Source organism: Pseudorasbora parva, chromosome 4, assembly GCF_024679245.1.
Source record: "Pseudorasbora parva isolate DD20220531a chromosome 4, ASM2467924v1, whole genome shotgun sequence".
Taxonomy (NCBI): Eukaryota; Metazoa; Chordata; class Actinopteri; order Cypriniformes; family Gobionidae; genus Pseudorasbora; species Pseudorasbora parva.
In genome coordinates, this window is record NC_090175.1 from 36,429,786 (window position 1) to 36,451,680 (window position 21,895).

The window sequence follows — 21,895 nt, forward strand, 5'->3', positions numbered from 1 at the left end:
ATTCCCTTGAAAGAATAGCGCATTCGAAGGTCGCATTTGAAGTGTCCTACTCACTTTTTTGAAACGAGACAGTCTTCTGATGTATGCAGCCTTCGAATGCGACCTCCGGAGGATGCAGCCTTCCGAAATGAGACACAGCTAATGTAATGACATCATATCATTAAAACCTTTTCAAAAAACTAATTTCTGGACCTTTATAAAGAAACAGCCAAACGATCAAACCTATTTTTAACATGATTCCCAGTTATTTTTATTCACGATTTTTTGTTGTTGTATTTGTACACCCTTTACATTTTTATTTTATTGTTGTAATTAGCAATTCATTTAAAGCTACTTGGCTACTTTTGCTCTCGGGGTCCCCCTACAGTTTGGAAAAAATAATGTCCTCAACTACTGTCGTAAGATCTGTCATCCTACAACAGGTGATGCCATCGCGCGTGCATTTGTTGACATGACAACCCTGATAGCCCTGAATTAGTGATGCGTGGGTCGTCTCATAACCCGCGGACCCCGTATATCTATTTAATGGTCGCGGGTGCGCGGCGGGTTGTAAAAATATATACAGTGGTGCGGTGCGGGCCAAATAACTTCATAAAAGTGGCGCCGCAGGTCGGTGCAGCACTAACAGTTCCCCGTAACACTGCAAGAGGAGTTCTTCTGGCGTCGCGTGTGAAATGTCTTCATCCCAGGTAATGTTACAGTCAGTGGCATGTTTCAGCATGTCATATGAATATAATTTCATGGGTTTTATTTTTTTCAAACGCCAAATAATCGCGATGCTCACGTTTACAAGCCAGCGTCATTATAGTAGTCTATTGGTTACCGTTTTACAGAGTCTATATGATACTTCAGTTCAATGTTTGAGTGGTAGCTCACCGTAACAAGCATTACAGCATCGGTCGGGCACGCCTCCCTCAGCTCACACCGACGAGCAAACGCTGGTCACATGTTGATCCTCGTCCTGCCTTTAATCACATCACTTTTTCGTTTCCTCTTATTGCTTTCCTCCAACAAAACCTTTTCTTTCTTATTTGTCTCTGCTGCTTCGGACATGACTATATTATCCGACGAACAAAATTGGGCTCGCACATCCGAATTTAAGGAAGTGTGGGTGTTGGTGGAAGTGACGTATTTGCCGTAAAGCAGTCGAATTTTGTAGTTCTTTTTGTTCTCGGGTTACTACCCGAAACTTGAAGTTTAAAAGTACGATTAAAAACGATAAAGACCCCATCAGGTTATGGCAGACGTGTCATTCAACCTATTGTAAGTCGATTTATCATCACAAGAGTCTTAAAAAATATATTATGAAGGTTGAAAAGTTACCTAGTGCTGATTTAAATGGTTACTTCAGCGATTAGCATATGGCTTTGTATCAGTAGAAACCCGGGAGTATATTCAAATGATCGTCCCTCCCCTCCCCCCTTCATATCCCCTTGAGACGAGATTTATGTATATTTTTCCAGAAAAAATCCTCTGATGACGCCAATATCGTCATTTTGCGTCATCGGAGGATTTTTTTTAACTGTGGGGATTCATGTAAACGGAGCGGCGGAGCAAAGGGAGTGTTTCAACTTATCAAATGAATTCCTATGAAAGTTAAGCTTCTAAAGGCATTAACTTAAAACGCCCCAGACTGAACACACGATTTTAATGTATGCCACACCCGTGCTTACCTCAGCTCTAGTGATGAATGTAATCTGACTCCTGCTGCGTTTGTGCAGGGACTCTCCTTTGGCTCACTCACACGTAATTAAACAGACACGTTCCGTTTTTAATTGTAGTGTCTCTTCTCTAACTGAACTGATTTTATGAAAATGAACGTGGTGGGCAAGTGATCCAGTAATGCCGTAGCGGTGGCTTTGGGAGTGATCTTGTAGTAGGGCAGTGAATCAAGTGCATTCTGGGAGTTGTAGTCTTTCATCCCCATGAGACAAAAATACATTTTCTGTCTTTTCTCAGTCTAGAAGGCACAAATTCAAAAATAATTTCACATTTATACTACATTAATGACCCAGTTTAAATACAAAGCTTAATGCTAAATCACTGAAGTAACCCTTTAAATTTTAAGTCAATTTGAAGCAGATTTGTTACGTGACAGCATTAGTTAAAGTTTCTTAAGGGTCAATATCAAGTTATCTGCATCTCCACTGCATCAAGTAACTCCCATAATATCCATCATCACTCTAATTAATGAACGGCTCAGATTAACTGTACAGCATGTGTGTAAACCTCCAATAAAATTATAAAGTTATTATTCCATCACAAATGTATTATACTATTAGTATTATACACATTTTACACAACATTATAATATTATTTTCAAATACAGTTTTATATTATTATTATTTTTTAATTAAAATGTATTATTGCCCTTGGTTCAGTAATGAACTCTTGAAATAGAGTAACAGTGGCTGGGACAGATATTAAGGATCACCTCAAGATGCAATCTAATCCTGTTTACATGAAATAATCTGCTCCCGAGCAGGTTTAAGCTTCACAGACCTGTTGTTAAGACAACAAGTCCAGGATGAGCGTTGAAGAATCAAACAATTCAAGATCACGCCAAATCATCAACGATAAAATCCAGCCGAGTTAGCGACGTATGAAGAACGGACCCCAGATAAGAGGCTCAGAAATTGCATTTTGCTGGACAGGACAATAAATAGACCTTATTTAGCGGTAAAATATTGAAAAGGGAATTACTAGTAGTATTCCAACTTGTTGATACAAAAATCTTCTACTCTGATGTCCAATCTGTGAAGAGTTATATGACGTGTGTGTGTGTGTGTGTGTGCGTGCGTGCGTGCGTACGTGCGTGCGTGCGGGCGTGCGTGCGTGCGTGCGTGCGTGCGTGTGTGTGTGTGTGTTTCCCACAGAGGCGAATTCTGCTGTTAGCTACAGCTTGTTACCCGGTCCTGGATACGAGCTCTTCACGATTAACCCCCACACTGGTCAGATCAGCACCTCCACTCGGCTAGACAGAGAGATCCAATCCAGATTTACTCTCAGAGGTGAGAGCTTCCATCTGCCTAAATCCTCCCTTCCTCTCCTTCCAAAAACTTTTTTATTAGTATGAGTGTCCAGAATCTCAAACACTATTCATGTTATATACTGTTTGATAATTATTGAATTTTTTAAACTCACACAGTCAGATTGTATATTCCTCAGTGTTTTTAGTGGTAGGAAGAATTAGTAACAAAAATATATTAACGGATACATTTTTCCTGTTATTAGAACTAATCATCAAATACAATAGCAGAAATCTATAGGATAACATGAAGATGGAGAGGCAGTGTTGAAATGATTATTGTGAAACACAAATGAAAATATAAAGCCACAGTGTTATTTTAGAACAGTGATTCCCAACCCTGGACCCCTTAATGCCCAGTACACATTGTACGATTTTGTGCTGTCCCAGACGAAAGATGTTTAATTTTGGCGACTTCTATGGTCGTGGCTCCTAAATGGTGGTCCTACATCGTACAGTGAGAGAAGTTCAAAGATTGCCTTTATCACGGTCTTGCCACCAAAGAATTTTCTGACTGTGTCAGAAATTTACCATGATAATATCCCAGTGTAATTGCTCTTACAACCTACGTCTACTGACTAGCCAATAAAAATGTGTTTTTGGCTGCTTTACAGTTCAGGCAGAGGACAGTGGGACTCCGTCTCTCTCCGGCACTGCAACAGTCCTTTGCTTTATCCTGGATGATAACGACAACACTCCAGAATTCTCTCAGCCTGATTTGCACATAGTTATCCCAGAGAACTTGCCTCCTGGAATCATTCACATCATCCAGGCCTCAGATGTTGATGATGGACTAAACGGAACTATTCAGTACTCCATAGAAGGTAAGTACAGTAAATCCACCTGTCCTTCACATTATTGACATTTACTAATTTTACATCTAACTGCTTTTATGATATTTTATGCGTTGATACGAGGGATTACAAAACAAATTGTTTTTGATTTTAGCACTATCTAGAAACAGAAATTTTAAATTCCCATTCTGGTATTCCATGGCTATTATAGTTATTATATTGAGGACACACCTACTTCAACAGACATTGTGTATGTGCTGCTTACAGCTTGTAGTTCTGTAACATAACTGTTAAAGTTACCTGGGGTCTCATTTATAAAGCGTATTATTTGTGCTGATTGTTTTAGGCTATAGGCATCTAGTAAAATCCAAATGTAATTCAAAATGTATTAAAATAATATATAGCTTCCTTACAGTCACATCATCTACAACAGAAGCGCAGGAGGAGATAGCGCGACTACATGTGATACAGAATAGCATGAAATACCCTTTTATTAGAGAACTGCACAACACAGTGTAAAAACTAAATATTTTCCTTAATGTAGGCTACATCATAAAATGTCAAAGTCTGCAAATACAGTCATGAAGCACAATCACTACTTATCATCAGGCCTAGCTATTTACGGTGTTCATTACAAAACAGTCATGAAGAAGCATGTGTTCACTATAACATTTTTGTCTTCAAATTTCCCCCACAAATTAATTCTGTGATTTTGTCGAGGTGTTAAAGGTCCCGTTCTTCGCAATTCCATCTTTCAAACTTTAGTTAGTGTGTAATGTTGCTGTTAGAGCAAAAATAATACCTGTAAAATTATAAAGCTCAAAGTTCAATGCCAAGCAAGATATTTTATTTAACAGAAGTTCCCTTTCAAAGCCTACAGCGAACAGCCGGTTTGGACTACAGCAGGAAGTGCAGGGATGTAATGACGTCACTAGAACCGTTTGTTGACTAACCCTCCGCCCACAAGAACACGCAAAAAAGGGGGCGTGGTCTTGTTGCTCTCCCACGTGGAGAAGAGCTCGCATTCAGCGCTTGCATCTCCCCGTTGTGGTAAGAGGCGGGACCTTTTCTGGGCAAAGTGCGCTAAGCTGCTGTCCAATCACAACAGGGGACGCACTGGCCCAATCAGAACTCGTTACGTATTTCTGAAGGAGGGACTTCATAGAACAAGGAAATCATCAGGCCGTTTTTAGGACAGAGGAAACAGCGGTATACAGATAAGTAAATTGTGTGAAAAATACTGTGTTTTTTTTACAAGCAAAACATGAACTCATGTTATATTGCACACTGTAAACATAATCAAAGCTTCGAAAACACGCGAAGAATGGGACCTTTAACTGATCGTTAACAACATATTAGTCTATTTGTTAAAAACATAAATCCTCCGGTGACCCAGGTATGTAATACTTCATGATGGCACTGCTGGCATTGTTGGAGGATTACGGCAATGGCAGAAAAAGGAGAGAACGAGTTTTCATCTATGGACATTATCAGCAAAACTGCATGAATTTTATTTGATTTGAAGTGTTTAAAATGAACGAAATTAACGAAATATTTTAAATTAGCCTAAAATAATACTATTTATTTATGGATATTTTTATATATTTATTCTAAAACATAAAAAGGATATTGAATGATATTCAGCAATGTAATGTGTAAGGCACAAATGGTATTTATTAGCCTGGATGCCAGCCGAACTTAGCCCCGCCCACAATTATTTTAGGTCGGGCAGTTCGGTCTGGCCTCACTCCATAGAGGAGTAATTATCCCCGTAGTTCCTATCTGTCAATCACTTAGCCGTAGTATCGATACAGTGACATTAGGGGTCGCACTTAGGACCCCCGAATACCTCTTATTTTTGAGAAAAGGCCAGTGAGCTTGCTGAGTGGAATTAGCATGCTGGACATATGGGTATAAAAGGAGCCGGCGTGCATCCACTCAATCTAATAGGCAAGTCTGAAGAAATCTGAATAAGTTTGCCAGTCAGCCACTCAGGTTCAACAGCGTCCTTTTTACCTTGGTGGCAGGCAAATGCGCTCCTGTCCAGTGTGAGAAAAATTGCATTGCTTTTCGCGAAGGACACAATAGAACCTGTCCCTCCAGACAAGATGAAGAAGGGATTTTACAGCCCTTACTTCATCGTACCAAAGAAAGTTGATGGGTTATCCAATCTTAGACCTGCAAGCTTTGAACCAGGTCCTGCACAGGTTCCTCTTCAATATGTTGAAACAGAGGTGCATTTTGACTTGTGTTTTCCAACAGGATTGGTTCACAGCGATAGACCTGAAGGATGTGTACATCCATGTCTCAATTTTAAAATGAAACTTTACCGTTTCTTCGGTTTGCTCTTTTAAGAAGCATACCAGTCCTTGCCATTGTCGCCTTTGGCTTTTGTCTAGCCCAGTTGGGGACACTTAAATTTCAGCTATATTACCGATCTGCCCACATTGACACTATGGGCCCTATTTTAACGATCTGAAACGCAAGTGTCAAAGCGCCGAGCGCAAGTAACTTTGTGGGCGGGTCTCGGCGCTGTTGCTATTTTCCCGGCGGGATAAATGGCTCTTGCGCCCGGCGCAAATCTAAAATGGGTTGGTCTGAAGTAGCTTCATTATTCATAGGTGTGGCTTGGGCGTAACGTGAATAAACCAATCAGAGCGGCATCCAACATTCCCTTTACAAGCAGGTGCGCAAGTTCCATTATGGATTGCTATTAGTATGGCGTATTTACCAGGCGCACGCCAGGAGCGGTTCACAGCCGACGTGACTGATGTTCTTGTAAGAGCAGCTCTTACGAAACAAAAATATATTGCAGTATATTGGAAAATTTCATGCAATACATTAGGAAATATATTAACATATATGGGAATTAATATTTATATCTTTCAATATATTGCAATATATTGAAAGCGGCAATCATTTGTATATTTTGCAATATATTACATGAATATATAATATACTTTATAATACCATCAATATATTATTCCATATATTTACAATATATTAAAATATATTTCAACTAATATATTGGTAAATATATTTTCCTTTCGTAAGGGAGTGAAAGACAGAGAAATTGTGTTGTATGGGGATGGGAGAAACCCACCCAAAATAGCGTCGGTAAAACAGTTTTTTATTTTTTCAGTCGATTTTTTTTCCTGGTTCTTGACGGACAAACCAATTTGTCAGATGTCCTTATATATATATATATATATATATATATATATATATATATATATATATTATATGTCTTGCCACTATTGGGCAAACAGGTCTGATCCTTAATTACTACAATAAGCCTGAATAATTTGTAAGCTAGATTTATGCCTATTTTTTCACATCTTCGTGGCACACCACAATGTGTTAATATTTTTTTTAGTGTAACAATTTATGATTTGCAAAAATAACTGTTGCATCTGTGTAGATTTCATGAGCAAAGTGTATGCGTGTTGAGCACGCTATACATTATGGTCAAGCATGCGCCCTTAAAATAGCATAATAAACAACGCGCAGCGCGCCACTGACTTTAGACTAGGTTTTTTCTGGTCAGTGGCGCAACTGTTTAATGGAACAGCAAAATAGCACCAGTGATTGTTTGCGCCGGAACACGCCTCCTTTTTTGCGCTGAACCGCCCAGGGAGCACAAGTTCATTCACTAGTTTAGCGACGTGCTTCTGTGGAGGGAAAAGCGCGCTTTGCGCGGGTGCAAAATAGGAATGACACATGCGTCGGTGTACAAAGTCAATTGCGCTGGGTGCAAGATAGGGCCCAAAATGATGATTGAAATTAGCTGGATAACATTACTGTTCTCTCCAGAGCGGCTGTAACGCCGAATCAAATTCTGTTGCATTATTTTTCTGTTAACACTGTGAAGTTGCTTTGAAACAATTGGCATTGTAAAAAGCGTTATATAAATAAAGTTGACTTAACTTGACTTCAAGCTACCATGCTCAAATAAAAACCAGGGACTTCTGCCTTAAACCAGTCAGAGCCATAAAGCCTAGAGCATGAATGTCAGAGCTATCAAGGGGAGACTACAGACATAGCCTACATGCTCAGCCCAATAAACTGAACCAGGCAACTGATGAGATATAGAGTCACTTTACAGTAACTCTACATGTCATCAAATCAACCCACACCACCAAAGGGACTGTGCGAGGCAAGTTCCTCAGCTTTTTATATATCCAGCCCTTTTATGTTCTGGAAAAGGTGACAGATAATAGAATGGATCGCTAACACGATACATTCCACCTCTATTGTGCCAAAAGGCCCTGCTATGACCTTATTAGCCGGTTGAAACCACTTAACCGATTAGTTTAAAATTTGCTGCGCTATTTGAAATAAAAGCCGCTAGCCGCGCCTGCAATTTCGCAACTCTGTCGCATCTCTCTATGATCTCTCTGCCGCTCTGCGCTTGTCTAGCAATGTCACCACCAGCAGTACTAGAGGAAGATTTATCGACACAAAAACGAGTCACAACATTTGAGCACAACTAGCTGTTTCTCTGTTGAAAAATTATCCTTAAGGGAAGCATGCTAAGAGTCTAAGAGTAAAGACCATCTCATTTCACCGCAGCCATCACTATTTTGCCTCTTAGCTGAAATCACAGCCCTCAGGTGTCTTACCAATTTGAATGGTAGTTCATCAAGAAGAATAAGATGTCATAGCACTCCCATCAGCCAAAATTATTGCCGTGGTTTCACACATGCTTCAGACACCAGGTTCCATGGTAATGGTAATGGTTTCTAATATTGTTTTGGAGGCTTCCTACAATGTTTACAAAGGTTTACATGCATCCGAGGTATAAAAAAATTAAATAAAAATTAAAAACCTTTTAATTTTCTCTTAATATTAGTGTAATGAGTTGACATATGTGCTTAATTTTTTCAATTTAATGAATGAAACATACTTAACGCAATTAACACAGCATCTGTTTTTTTACTGTCATCCTTCGGCTGTACTACAGTGTATGATCACACTATCGTTCATTCAAGCGCTATTAAAACATTAAAAAAAAAAAAAATCTTTACTGGTGCATGACTGAAGCATCTCTGTGAACAAACAACTGACGCCTACACAGAATGCCGCAGCACTGCATTGAGATCTCGTTCACGATCCAACAAACAAAAACAAATTTAAATGAGTTAATAATTGTTAAATTAAGTCAAGGCAAGTTTATTTATATAGCACATTTCATACACAATGGCAATTCAAAGTGGTTTACATACACTGTAAAAAATATTTAAAAAGTAAGTTACCTGGTTGCATTACAATTTTGAGTTCATTGAAATTAAGCATTTGAGTTACAATGAACATTTTTGAGAATTGACAACATCTATTCAAATATTATTAAAAGATTTTGTAAGCATATTGGGTAATTGTGTGTTTTATTTGTGAGCAGTGAAACATGACAAATTGTGTTATTTTCATGATTTATCAAATTTTTTTATGTGGTTCAGAGAATTTCTATTTAATTAAACCAATTTCCTTCATTGTGTCAACTCAAATTTTTAATTTTAATAAAGTTACATTTTTAAGGCAATCAGGTTACTTATTTTTTTTAATTAAACCAACTATATTTTTTACAGTGTAGAAATGAATTAACATAGTGAAAACATATGCATACGAAATAAGAATACCACACTGTAAAAAATTAAATAAAATTTAAAACAAAATGTCTCCAATTGAACATTTTCTATTGACTGATCACATCTAAATTTTTCAGTTGGCCAAATTGAATTTCCATGAATTGATGCTAGCCTAGAAATCTAGACGCACCCTAGCGGCAGCAAATTTAATCTGCCCGCGAGTGTTGTCTAGCAACTCTCAATACCCTTCTGAGCTGTATTCGCCTAACTCTTGCCAGCCCAATCACATTGTGTATAGAGTCGGTGGGCGGGGCCATAATGACGACGGCCAAGTTGTGTTTGCGTGCTTCTAGTTTACACAGAAACTGGCGAGCGGCGGTCTTTTGAATCAGCTTTGACCGCGACTCTGGAAGACTTGGAGTTAAGCTTTTCTCTGAGAAAAGAACAAAGAACGGCACTGAAGTCATTCTTAAAAAGGGAAGATGTGTTCGGAGTTTTGCTGACCGGATACGGTGAATGTTTAATCTATCAACAAGCTCTGTTTCACCTTCGTTGCTCTGGTTGGTGGTAGCGCTATCCTATCGCATGCAGAGGGAGTTTGAAAGACAACCATTTATCCCGCCCCTCGGATTGAGCCCTGTCTATGGTGAGTTTCCAGACCAAACATCTTGATGTGGGTCTGGCTTGTCAGGCTAAATTGATGCAATTTAATCCGCAGAAATTCAATTTGGCCAACTGAAAAATTTAGATGTGATCAGTCACTAGAAAATGTTCAAGAATTAAAATAAAAACCAAGATAATTAAAATACTTGTAAAGAGAATTTTAAAAAGGTTAACACAAAGAGCTGTGAGAAAATAGGAAATGTGTCAGATCTGGGTCCTGTGCATCAGGACTTAAAGTGATATTAGCCTAATAAACCAACTGCTTTCTGCAGACACGTGATTTATAATTAATCTTTATCAAAGAACAAAAGACAAAGAAAAAATCACTCACTGCTCTTGACTGAATAAAATTTGTAGGATTAATCTATATTTAATTTAAAATGTATGCAGTGAAGACTCTAAAGGGTTTGATAACTTTATTTAATGGTAGTGTATATACAGAAAATGTTTACTTTTTCATACAAATTTTCATGGTAAGAATCTGTCTTTTTCATCCACTATTATAAGCTGAAGAGGGTTTCATCATTGATGCTGTGACTGGGGCGATCAGCACCATTAGACTCCTGGACAGAGAAGAGCAATCCAACTACTCCCTCCTCATCATTGCTACTGACCATGGGCGTCCACCTCTGAGCTCAACTGCGCTGCTGCACGTCACCCTCTCAGATGAAAACGATAACAGCCCCTCATTCACTCGGAAAAGCTATCGTGCCAGCATTAGCGAGGGGCTCCGTGCGGGTTCAGAGATCCTACATCTGATAGCATTGGATCCCGACGAGGGGCCCAATGGTGTAGTGACCTTCTCCTTAGAAGAGGAGAATTCTGGAAACTTTTATGTTGATGGCTCTACTGGTGTGATAAGGCTCACAAAGCCATTGGACCGTGAAACTCGTTCCCAGCATGTCTTCCGCGCTGTAGCGACTGATGGCTGCAGCCAAGGTCCACGTAGCTCAATGGCTACAGTAATAATACAAGTAGAAGATATTAATGACAATCCACCTGCATGTGTTAAGGAACCCATGCAGGTATCAGTCTCTTCCATGACCACACGTCCTAATCGATCCATCATAACAGTTACAGCCCAAGATCCGGACCAAGGAGACAATGGAACAGTAGTGTTTAGCCTTGCAGAAGAAGATGAGCTGTTTCAGGTTGATGGGTCTGGAGCTGTCAGGTTGAAAGTCCCCCTGAGTAATGAGGTGTTTGGGACAAAGCTGCTCCGAATACGGGCTATGGATCTAGGTAAACCTTCTCTTACCTCTAGCTGCCTTCTGATCATTCAGCTTAACAGAGAAGAGCTGCTGTTGCAGTTTACTGAGGAACTCTATGAAGTCACCATGCCAGAAAATAGCAAAACAGGTATAATTTATACTTTTTTAAGCATACAGATTTTTCAAACTTTGAACTGTTTCTCTTGACATTTTCACCATTGATTGACTTAAATTTAGTTTACATTGATGTCATTTTCGAAAAGCTTGTATTTCTGAGTATTTGTGGATACTAATCTGACTGTTTGTACCACTTAAAATTCAAGGTTCTTGGGTTGCAAATGTTGTAGCTCATGACCAGATAGCAGATGAAGGAAAAATAAATTACAGTATTTTCAACGGCAATGAAAATGAAGCCTTCACTATAAACCCAATTACAGGTGAGAATTGTATAGGCATCATGATAATTAAGTTCTAAGCATTAAAAAAAAAATCATTATTATAATTATTTTATATATATATATATATATATATATATATATATATATATATATATATATATATATATATATATATATATATATATATATATATATATATATATTAATTATATATATATAAATATTAATTATATTTATAAATATATAAATAATATTTTAAAAAAAAATTAATTTAAAAAAGAAATTGAGATAAGCCATAGATGTAAATGCAGCAGCAAACATTAAAAGGGAAAGATAAAGGTTTAAATTATTATTAGACTCCAGTTTGAAAGAAAATTGCGTTATCACACCGAGCACATTCTCTGCATTTGCAATGCACTGCAAGGCTCTCTCATGAGAGAGAGTGAGCTTGCAGTGCATCGTGCTGCTAATGCAAAGTTTTAGCTGATTGTAATATATTTAGTTCAATACATTACAATCGGCTAAAACGAATGCGCAGGTTACTTTTCTGAATAAAAGCGATTCTAAGTCCATGTTTTTCACACTGTTGGCATGAATCGCATCACAGTTTGGCTGCCTTCACGTGCTCTCGGAATTATCGTAAATACGAGTTTCCTAGTTAAAAATCACATTTTGAAACTTGAATGCAATGATCATTACCACACCATACCTGGAAGAGGTCCATATTCCACGAGTAGGAATATAGTGCGGCCCGTTTAAGAGACGTGCGTTCCCTATTGAACTGTATTTTGTGTGTGTGCCTAATGTTTGGTTTAATTCTTCAATTCTTTTAGCAGATTACTTAGATACCTTTCAGTTAGCCACTTCTAAAATTCTAAGTATATTTAGTATTGATAAAGAAAATGTAACAAACAGTTATAGAAGAATAAACAATATCATGCCTTGTAGTATAAAGTGTGTGGTCAATGGGCATTGTCAAGCTTTTAACTTTCTGAAATATCCCTATTGACAGGTGATATCACAGTTAAGGAGCAGAGACTGATAGACTTTGAGGTACAGTATAAAATGTATCTAGTGGTTCTGGCTGAAAATGGACAACAAACAGCCTATGCCAGGGTGGCCATCACTTTGCAAGACGTCAATGATAACGCACCAGTTTTCAAGCAAAGCTACTACAGAACAGCTGTGTGGGAGGGACAAATTCATAACACATATGTCATGCAGGTACAAATCTTGGAATTTGTTTGACCATGCCATGTTTATTATGGTAATTATCATGAAATTATCTTGTAACTCTGATTCACACAATAACATAAAGACATTATATAACATATATAACTTATATTATTATTTTGTAACCAAGTTGCTATTGAGAATACAAATTGAATCATTTTAACTTGTTAACTTACATTACAGATCCCAATTATAACATTATATAACTGTAATTTTGTAGGTATTAGCGACAGATTCTGACAGTGGTATAAATGGGCAGATCATTTACTCCATTGTGGATGGGAACCATAATAATGCGTTTGTGATCGACTCTGTCCGTGGGATTCTTGCCACCAATGCTGTCTTGGATAGAGAAATTTTCTCATCTTACAAGTATGACAAACCTTGGCTTTTTCTGCTTGCAATTAAATTTTTATATGGAAATGGTCTATTGAAAATGTATTAACCAATCATGAAAGTCCTTTAGACACTATAATATCATTTTCCTGTTAGCCCTAAAGGTTATGAATATCTTTTTTAAATAAAAAATGTTTTTTTTTTTAAACACAGATTAATTCTTCAGGCCAAGGATATGGGAAGTCCTCCCCTTACAGGCACCTGTACTGTCCGTGTCTTGGTTGTAGATGTAAATGACAATAGTCCTACAATTCCATCCATGGAACCAGTAACCATTGCAGAAAGTATGAATCTTATTTTTGTTTACTGATACCCAGCAATTTCACACTTTTTTTAAATTTGTTTTCAAAATGTTAAAGAACAAGACTAAAAATAAGTTATTTCCTCTATCTCCACAGATCTCCCTGTTGGCTACATTGTCACACAAGTGATTACAAATGATGTCGACCTTAGTCCTTCAGCAACATACAGATTCAAAGATAAGGATCAGTCCAGCAGAAGTTTTGCAATTGACCAGTACTCAGGGGTAATTACCACAACTAGAAGCCTGGACTATGAAGATCAAGCTGTCTATACATTGAGAGTGGAAGCATCAGACTCTGTCCATCAAACTGAGGCCGAACTCTCCATCCAGGTGTTGGATGTCAATGATAACCCTCCAGTTTTCTCTCAGGAGTCTTATCAGGTAAAAAAAATATATTATATTAAACTAGTTTAAGAGGTCTTGATCACTTTTTTAGTATTTTAGGATTCAATCATGCAGTATTCATAATCTTATAGTAATGACCATCTTTTGCCACACACATCCAGGTTTTGTTGCCAGAGCATACATCAGCAGACACATATGTTTTGTCTGTATCAGCAACTGATAAAGACTCTGGCCAAAATGGAAGAATTTCATATAGGCTTCTTTCCTCCCCAATGAGAGGGTTCTACATTGATCCTGACAATGGTAATTTTCCAATAAAATTCTTTGCTCACAAATCTCTAACTAAAAGATACAACAAAGCAAGCTTGCTTTTATACAACAGTTTGATGGCACAACCGTGTAAATAAATAAGAAACAACAAAGTGTTTTTAAAAAAGACCTCTTTTGTGCAATACTACGTCCTTCCATCACAGATTCAAATGTCAAGTTGACAGGTTACCAGATGAGCCCAAGGCTCTGTTACTAATTCTAAAACGTCACTTTATAGCAATGAAGGAATGCAGAGTTGCTTCATTGAAGCTTATTGTAAGTAGAGTAGAGTTTTATGAGACAGAGATCAACTAAGCGAGTGTACTACCTGCATCTGATATAGCATCTATTATTCAGGTCAATATTATAGTCCCAAAATATTTGTGATTGTCTGCTGAAGAAATGTTATTAGTATCCTTTTAACAGTCAATGTATTTGTCAGTTACATCTTATAAGGTGTTGTTTAAAGTAAAAGTAATGTCCTTGTTTACAACCTTGTTTTAGTCACTTTCAATATAAAATGTTGTGCTACTGACTCATACTGAGTCATAAAGACAATTTTACCTGATATCTAATAGCATAATAATGTATATTCTACTGAAGTCGAAATCATAACCACTAACAGACCCTTTCTCAATACCAAATTTAGAATATTATTTAAATTAAATTAAATATTATTCAAAGAACAATAATATTTAAATGAACAATAATAGCCATTATACAATTATACAAAAAGTTTGTACAATAGGAAATAAACACAGGCAAACAATTCGGTCAAAAGGACAAAAGCAGCAAAAAAAGAAACTACATTCTGTGACACAATAACAGTAGTATTTGTAAAACTATATTGGGTTTCCTCCTCCTCCATTGTCACTCGCAGTTAGAAATTTTGCCATATCTGGCAGAAACAAGCAGTGTGATTTGTGAAAATCAATTTGTGAAACGGTTTCCAGGTGATATTAGTAGAATATTGCAAAAGGAAAAGGCCAATCAGCCAATTCGAGAACCAGATCTAACTGCTGTATAAATGCTAATAAAAGCAGAAAAAGGGAGCATACAGTATCTTAGATATATACAAAAGTAATATTTTTTTGTTGGGTTTTTATTACAGTTACGTAAAGTTGAGTGATTTTAGTTTTACGGTAGTTCTAATTAGTATCTTGCTCTAATGATAAAACTATCCTGTGTGTAAAATTGCATTTCAAGTGAATTTTCTACTGCCTACAGGTTCAGTGTTTACCAACAAGCCTCTAAACCAAGTTGCAAATGGAAACATGTTACGTCTACTGGTGGAGGCATGTGATAGTGGTGACCCCAATCTATTTAGTGTCACTTCTGTGGACATAGAGGTGGTGGACTTTAATAATAATGCCCCCTTCTTCATGCAGAACTCATACCAGGTGAGTGTTCCTGAAGATGCATCTGTTGGAAGCACTCTACTCACTCTATTTGCAGAGGACAGTGACTACTCAAATGAAAACACACATTTGGAGTATGCAATCATAGGTGGAAATGACGAAAGGCGGTTCTGCCTTGAAGTTGTTAGCATTCCAGCTGAAGCCCACAGCCGAACTGTTGGCCAAGTAGTGCTCTGTGATAAACTGGATCAGGAGACCACAGACACTTATTCATTGACTGTAACTGTAACAGACAGGGGAATCCCACCCCTGAACAGCTCAACTGTAGTGTCAGTCAAAGTCCTTGATATTAATGACAATGCACCTGTTTTCAGTCATCCAGAGTACCATGCACAGGTCACTGAGAACAGCCCCATAGGTACAACCCTTATCCATATCTCTGCCTATGATCCTGATCTAGAGGCAAATGGGACTGTAATGTACAACATCATCTCAGGTAACAGCAAAGGCTTGATCAGAGTGAACTCTGCAACAGGTGTCCTTGAAGTTAATGGGACATTGGACTATGAAGAGAGTAAAACAATTACATTAACAGTCCAAGCATCAGATTGTGGTGCTCCAAGTGACAAAAAAGTAACTTTCGCTGTTGTTTACATACTGCTACTTGATGAGAATGACAATTCCCCATTTTTCATGTTCCCTACCTACAACTGCTCGGTGTCTGAAAACCTGCCGGCTTTTACCCCTGTGTGCATGGTACATGCTGCTGATGAAGATGCAGGAATCTTTGGACAACTCACTTATTCCATTTTAACCCCCTGTTTTGTGGACTATGACAGTAGCAACCCAGACAAGAAAGAAGCGTTTGGTATTGATCCTCTTACTGGAGACATCTACACCAAGCAGATGTTTGACTATGAAGGAGAGAGTCAATTCTGCTTTGTGGTAGAGGCACGTGACAAGGGAGATCAAGTGGCAACCTTGAGAGTACAAATCGAAATTCAAGGCATTGATGAGTTTAGCCCTATCTTCACCCAGAATGTGTACCATTTCTCTCTTCCAACCAATCCCAAGGTTGGACAAAGTATAGGCCACCTGATGGCTATGGATCATGATGGTGGTCTGGATGGCATAGTGGAGTACTTTTTAGTCAACCCATCTCCATTTTTCAATGTCAACAAAACAACTGGCTGTCTATATATCTCAAACTCTGTGTATCAGAAAAGAAGATCGGTCTCAAATGACACAACAGAGGACCTGATAGTACTAGCAAGCAGCCCTAAGCTGGACTCCAGGTCATCAACGTGTCATGTAGTTGTGAACATATCTAGTTTAGCAAAAGTTCTGTCAAGTGTTGATCTCAGTGTCCACACTGCAAGTCTCACTGTGTCATTGATAGTGTTCCTCCTTCTTTTAATTAGCTTTGTTGCCCTTGTTATAAGGTACAGGTCCAAAGAGAATGCTATAAAAAACACAACCTCTTTATCTGCTAACCTCAACCTTGAGGCTGATTCAACAGATGGCAACCTTAACAGCAGTAGCCGCGGTATTAACCTCCAAAATCTACAAGAACCATTAGACACATGGGGAAACATGGATATCCCAAACCCTTCAAGGAACTCAAACTCAAAAGCATCAAGTGGAAGAGGATCTACAGAAGAAGAGACTGCTGAAGATCAAGAGATCAAGATGATCAACAAGTTCCCATGTTACAAACAGCTTGGCTCTATCACAACACAACATCCATCAAGAGTTTCAGACTCAGGGATTCCTGGGGACTCAGACCAACTCTCATTTCACTCATTAGATGAAGACCCACTTTCTGGTGCAAGTATAGGTATAGTTAGAATTGTGGATATGCCCAGTTCTGAGAGTCTCCATAATTTCAGAGATGAAGGAGGAGGTGAGGGAATGCTTCCTCAGGTAGTCAACATGAAAGAAGTGGAGGAGGTCATAAGAAGGTGCATGTCTATGCCTGATGACCAGGAGTCAGTTGAGGGCTCACTCACCAATCTGATTTCCTCTGAAGAACAGCTACATGGAAGCTACGGTTGGGACTACTTTCTCAATTGGCAGCCACGCTTCCAATCTTTGGCCTCTGTTTTTACAGACATTGGGATGCTTCCAGATGAAGGGATGAGAGCCAGAGATGTGGAGCCAGAGTCACAGAGCCTTCTGCACCCACCTCCTCTCATCACAGCAGTTGCCCAACCAGGAATACGTGCTGTCCCTCCCAGAATGCCCCATAGAAGATTGCCCGTGGTCAGATTCCCCACAAACACCAAGACTTGCAATGGAAACATGGAGTTGACCCAATCAGCAATGATTCCTAGTTTCTCCCCCTCTTTGTCAGTACTTACCGTTAGGACACCCAGTACCTCCCCAGTGGTTTCAGAAACTGGTTTGGGATGCTATACAAAAATAGCAACACTGCCAAGAGACATTTTGGATGATGCAGAGGTTCAAGTGTAATATAGTATATAAAAGTCAGAATGTGCTTTTGTGTTTCTGGGTTGCATGAATCAAGATTACTGTAATGACTGTTTGTTTGTTTTCTTAAATAATGCTAATAACCAAAGTTATAATCATAATATTGTATTGTTATAAAAATACAACACACAGACCATACATTTTTATTATGTTAGCTGTTTTTATATAATTTTTAATTGTTTTATTGCTGATTCACTTCAGTTAGTTGTATAGTATTTTAATTTGCCAAATATTTGCTCTGGAATTTATGAATTGTGTGGGCTAGGAAAAAGCTAAGGATCTCTCTCTGTACACTTATTATATATTACTGAACAAGCACTTTATTGTACATTATGGAGTGCCTTTTAGTATTGTTAAGATTAAGGTTAAATTAAGATAAATTATCAGTGATTAACAATACCTAACAATTGGGGTCCTGTTCTATTTCCTAAACTCATATAGTTATAAAAACTGTCAAATAGCATTGCTATAAGGTGTGTTTTGTTTTCTGTTTATAACTGAGACCATTTTTAATTCACACGTCATAAATACCATACATAGTTCATCCATAAGTGAATATTTACTTTTAATATTCATTTTTAAAAATATTACCAAAGTAGCTTTTTTCATCTTTGTAATATCTCCTATATTAAACCTTTTCTCCAGACCTGATGCAGAAAGTCTTATTCGTGCTTTTATTACACCAAGGCTTGATTACTTTTTGTAGGTCTACTTGTAATTTCTATTAAGAGCAATACAGCCTATACAAAATTCAGCTGCTCATGTCTTGACAAGCTACATCTTTACGTCAACACATTACTCTGCTTCTTCACTTCTTCGATTGGCATTTATTTTATTCTTATTTTATCTTAAAGCAGTACATGGTTTGTGATTTGGTTACACTATCCATACCTTCTTGTTCTCTTCACTGGTTCTCTTTCTCTTTATCAGCCTCTCTGTAAAGCTAAATCCATGGGAAAGAGTACTTTTTCTTGCATTGCTCCAAAGTTATGGAATTCATTACCTGTTTCTAGGAAACTTCTCAAAACCTCCCCTTTTTTTGTGAAACCCCCAATAATTATTGTGATTATTACTATTATATACTTTTTTGTTCTTTTGCATTTGTAACATGTTGTAGCACTGAGTATTAGAAAGGTGCATTACAAATAAAATGTCTTATTATTATTATTATTATTATCCAAATTAACTGAGCTTTCAATGCTCCAATTGGGAGGGGGGGGGTATGTTTTTGTTTTGTGGTTTATCCAGTTAACAAAGCACTTGAGTCACAGACTTAATCTAATAGAAGATTACTGCCGATGTCATTGAATAACAACTTATAATTTCCAAAGACTTGAATATAAAAAAAATACCTTTTGTGTTTCATGAAAGAACATACAGTTTTGAAATGAAATCTTAGGTGATCTATTCCTTTAATTGTGTTGGTCCATTTGTTTACATTTGTGATGAAAGTAAAAGCAGTTTATTTTCTATATCTCAGCTGATCTTTAGTGCCATCTTGAGAAATTGAGTTTTAAAGCACATTGTTATATTATGCTAAACAAAGTTTGGAAAAAAATAATGCAATAAGAAAAAAATATGAAATCATTTTTTTTCTTAATTATGTATCCACATTTCATTATTTTTTTATTACATGAAACTTGGATTAAACTGGCATGATGTTGTCTTGTGTCTTATTTTTTATTTTAAATAGTTAAAGTTTAATACAGGAGTGTGTGCATGGCCAAATTTTTAGGCCTGTTATTATGGTAAAATCTCCTTACTATTAGAATTTCTCTCACTTTTTGTTTCTTCAGTATGTCAAATTGCACCACCAAAGTATTTTGACCAAATATTTTGTTTATACTTTGTTCCAACAAAACCTAGTTCCACTTCTTCAAAGAGGCAGAATTACGTTGTTATAGCTGAGTTGTTAAATGTGGCCTTCTGTTTGCCAATTCCAAGTTCCAGAACCATGATAAAGGGCTCTAAAACCATGAGTGAGGTGGTAGAAATGGCTTAGCCATTTTAACAACTCCTAAAATCTAAACTCAGTAAAAACCAATGACCACACTTCCCACAAATCACCCCCACCCCTTACAGTCTTTTTCAAGTCTTATGTGATCTGCTTTGAATGCTTTCACCCCCAGCAGATTAAAAAAAAAAATTCTCTTCTTATCAGATCTGCACATTAATGATACTGGTGACAACAAACTAGCCATGCTATCTTTGGACACCAAGGAAGCTATGATAAGCATATGTATGAAATGTTTTGATCTGCTTGTTTTACTGGCCCTTCTTCAGATTGTGTATTTGATTAGTTAGCATGTGTAAACTTTCACACACTGCAGCTTTTTTTTCTCCCTATTGCAAACACTTTTAATTAAAAAATTTATTTCAATAAAACACATTTGTTTTTGACACGTTCCACATATCAATAAATTGTTTATCATGCTACAGTGGAATCTGATCACTTTCTTGCACAAGTTTGTTGGAAGACAGAAAATTAACCTTTGGTTACTGAAAGAAGCCTGAATTCCATTTTAGGATGCGACATTGGGCTCAATGTACTCAAACAAAACACTATGAAACAGCTCTTAAATGTGTGCAGATGTGCTCCAATGTTAGTAAAATGGATAATTTTCAGGGGAGACTTGAGAACCAATTCTAAGTTTAAACATACAGAAGCCTCATAACAAAGCATGTTTCCTTTCCTTTCTTCTTCTTCTTCTTTTTCTTTTTTTCTTTCCTAAATTAGATAATCAACCTCATGCCCTAATTTAACATGCCAAAACTGTCTTCTGTATTTATTTTCTGTTTTATCTCTATGTGTTTAATATGAAAGCGTAGAGCAGAGCTTGAATTAATGTCTTTGGCAATGCTTCTGAAAATACATTATTGCCTAATTTGAAGTGCACTGCTTATTTTAAAATAAACACCATAATATAATAAACTACAGTCCAAAGATTTCAAACGTGCATTGCCCATATCCATCCAATCATCCAATGCATCCAGTTTGTAAAGTTCAGATTTCAACTGTCCACCCAACCCTTTTCTGGAATACCCTCATTCAATTTCAGCTTGTGCAGAAGCTATCAAAAGTCTATTACACATCAACTCCATGAGCTTTGAGGTATTTGCCAACACTTGTTGGTAAAAATGAAACCTTGCAATCCCAAACCATTAAATCATGTCATGTATCAATAGTATTCCAGGACCTTTAAGACAAAGCAGCCAAAGAACATGAAAAAGAGAGACTACACATCTGTGTTAGATTTCAGCCAGCTTCGAGTGATGCGTTAAATGCAGATAAATGACAGACAGCAGACTTTAACAGCAGCTCCAGTTCTCTGTTTACCATCTTTCAGCACTACAGTAGAGCACGGCATAAATGATGGCCGGACATTCATCACCACTGAACAATCTACACAACACCAGACGTTTAGGGAAATGAGGACAGGGTCAAAGGTTCCCCCCCGAATTCTGTGAGATCAGGTTGTTGTTGGTTCTCTTGAAGCCCAGTGCGTAGGCCTGCTGGTCTATATCCTCATTTTGAAGTCCATGTTGCTTATTTTGAGTTTGTGAACAAGTGGACAAAAAGGTATGAATTCAATTAATGAGGTTCCATTTCGAGGGAACTCACACCGCGTCGAAGACAACACTATAGGGAACGCCTCTGCATGCTAACATCTGAAGCATTTGTAAAGTTACACCGATTCTATGGTGTACACGGAAGCTTACAAAGGCATAAGTGTTGTCACCTTGTCATATGAGCTTCACCTGTGACTAATAATGCATCAAT

General features: G+C 37.6%; 1 protein-coding gene across 1 annotated transcript in view; it reads left to right on the top strand.

The window, feature by feature from the left end:
* The window catches only part of dchs2 (dachsous cadherin-related 2), a 53,320-nt gene extending 34,104 nt beyond the window's left edge, over positions 1-19,216 (top strand). Inside the window, exons 11-20 of the mRNA XM_067441650.1 lie at positions 2,877-3,011; positions 3,643-3,852; positions 10,578-11,429; positions 11,605-11,718; positions 12,692-12,903; positions 13,133-13,284; positions 13,462-13,592; positions 13,707-13,993; positions 14,119-14,260; positions 15,494-19,216. Coding sequence (XP_067297751.1) covers positions 2,877-3,011; positions 3,643-3,852; positions 10,578-11,429; positions 11,605-11,718; positions 12,692-12,903; positions 13,133-13,284; positions 13,462-13,592; positions 13,707-13,993; positions 14,119-14,260; positions 15,494-18,096 — 4,838 coding nt within the window. The 3' untranslated portion in view covers positions 18,097-19,216. The remainder of the gene's footprint in view (positions 1-2,876; positions 3,012-3,642; positions 3,853-10,577; positions 11,430-11,604; positions 11,719-12,691; positions 12,904-13,132; positions 13,285-13,461; positions 13,593-13,706; positions 13,994-14,118; positions 14,261-15,493) is intronic.
* Positions 19,217-21,895: the final 2,679 nt, after the last annotated feature.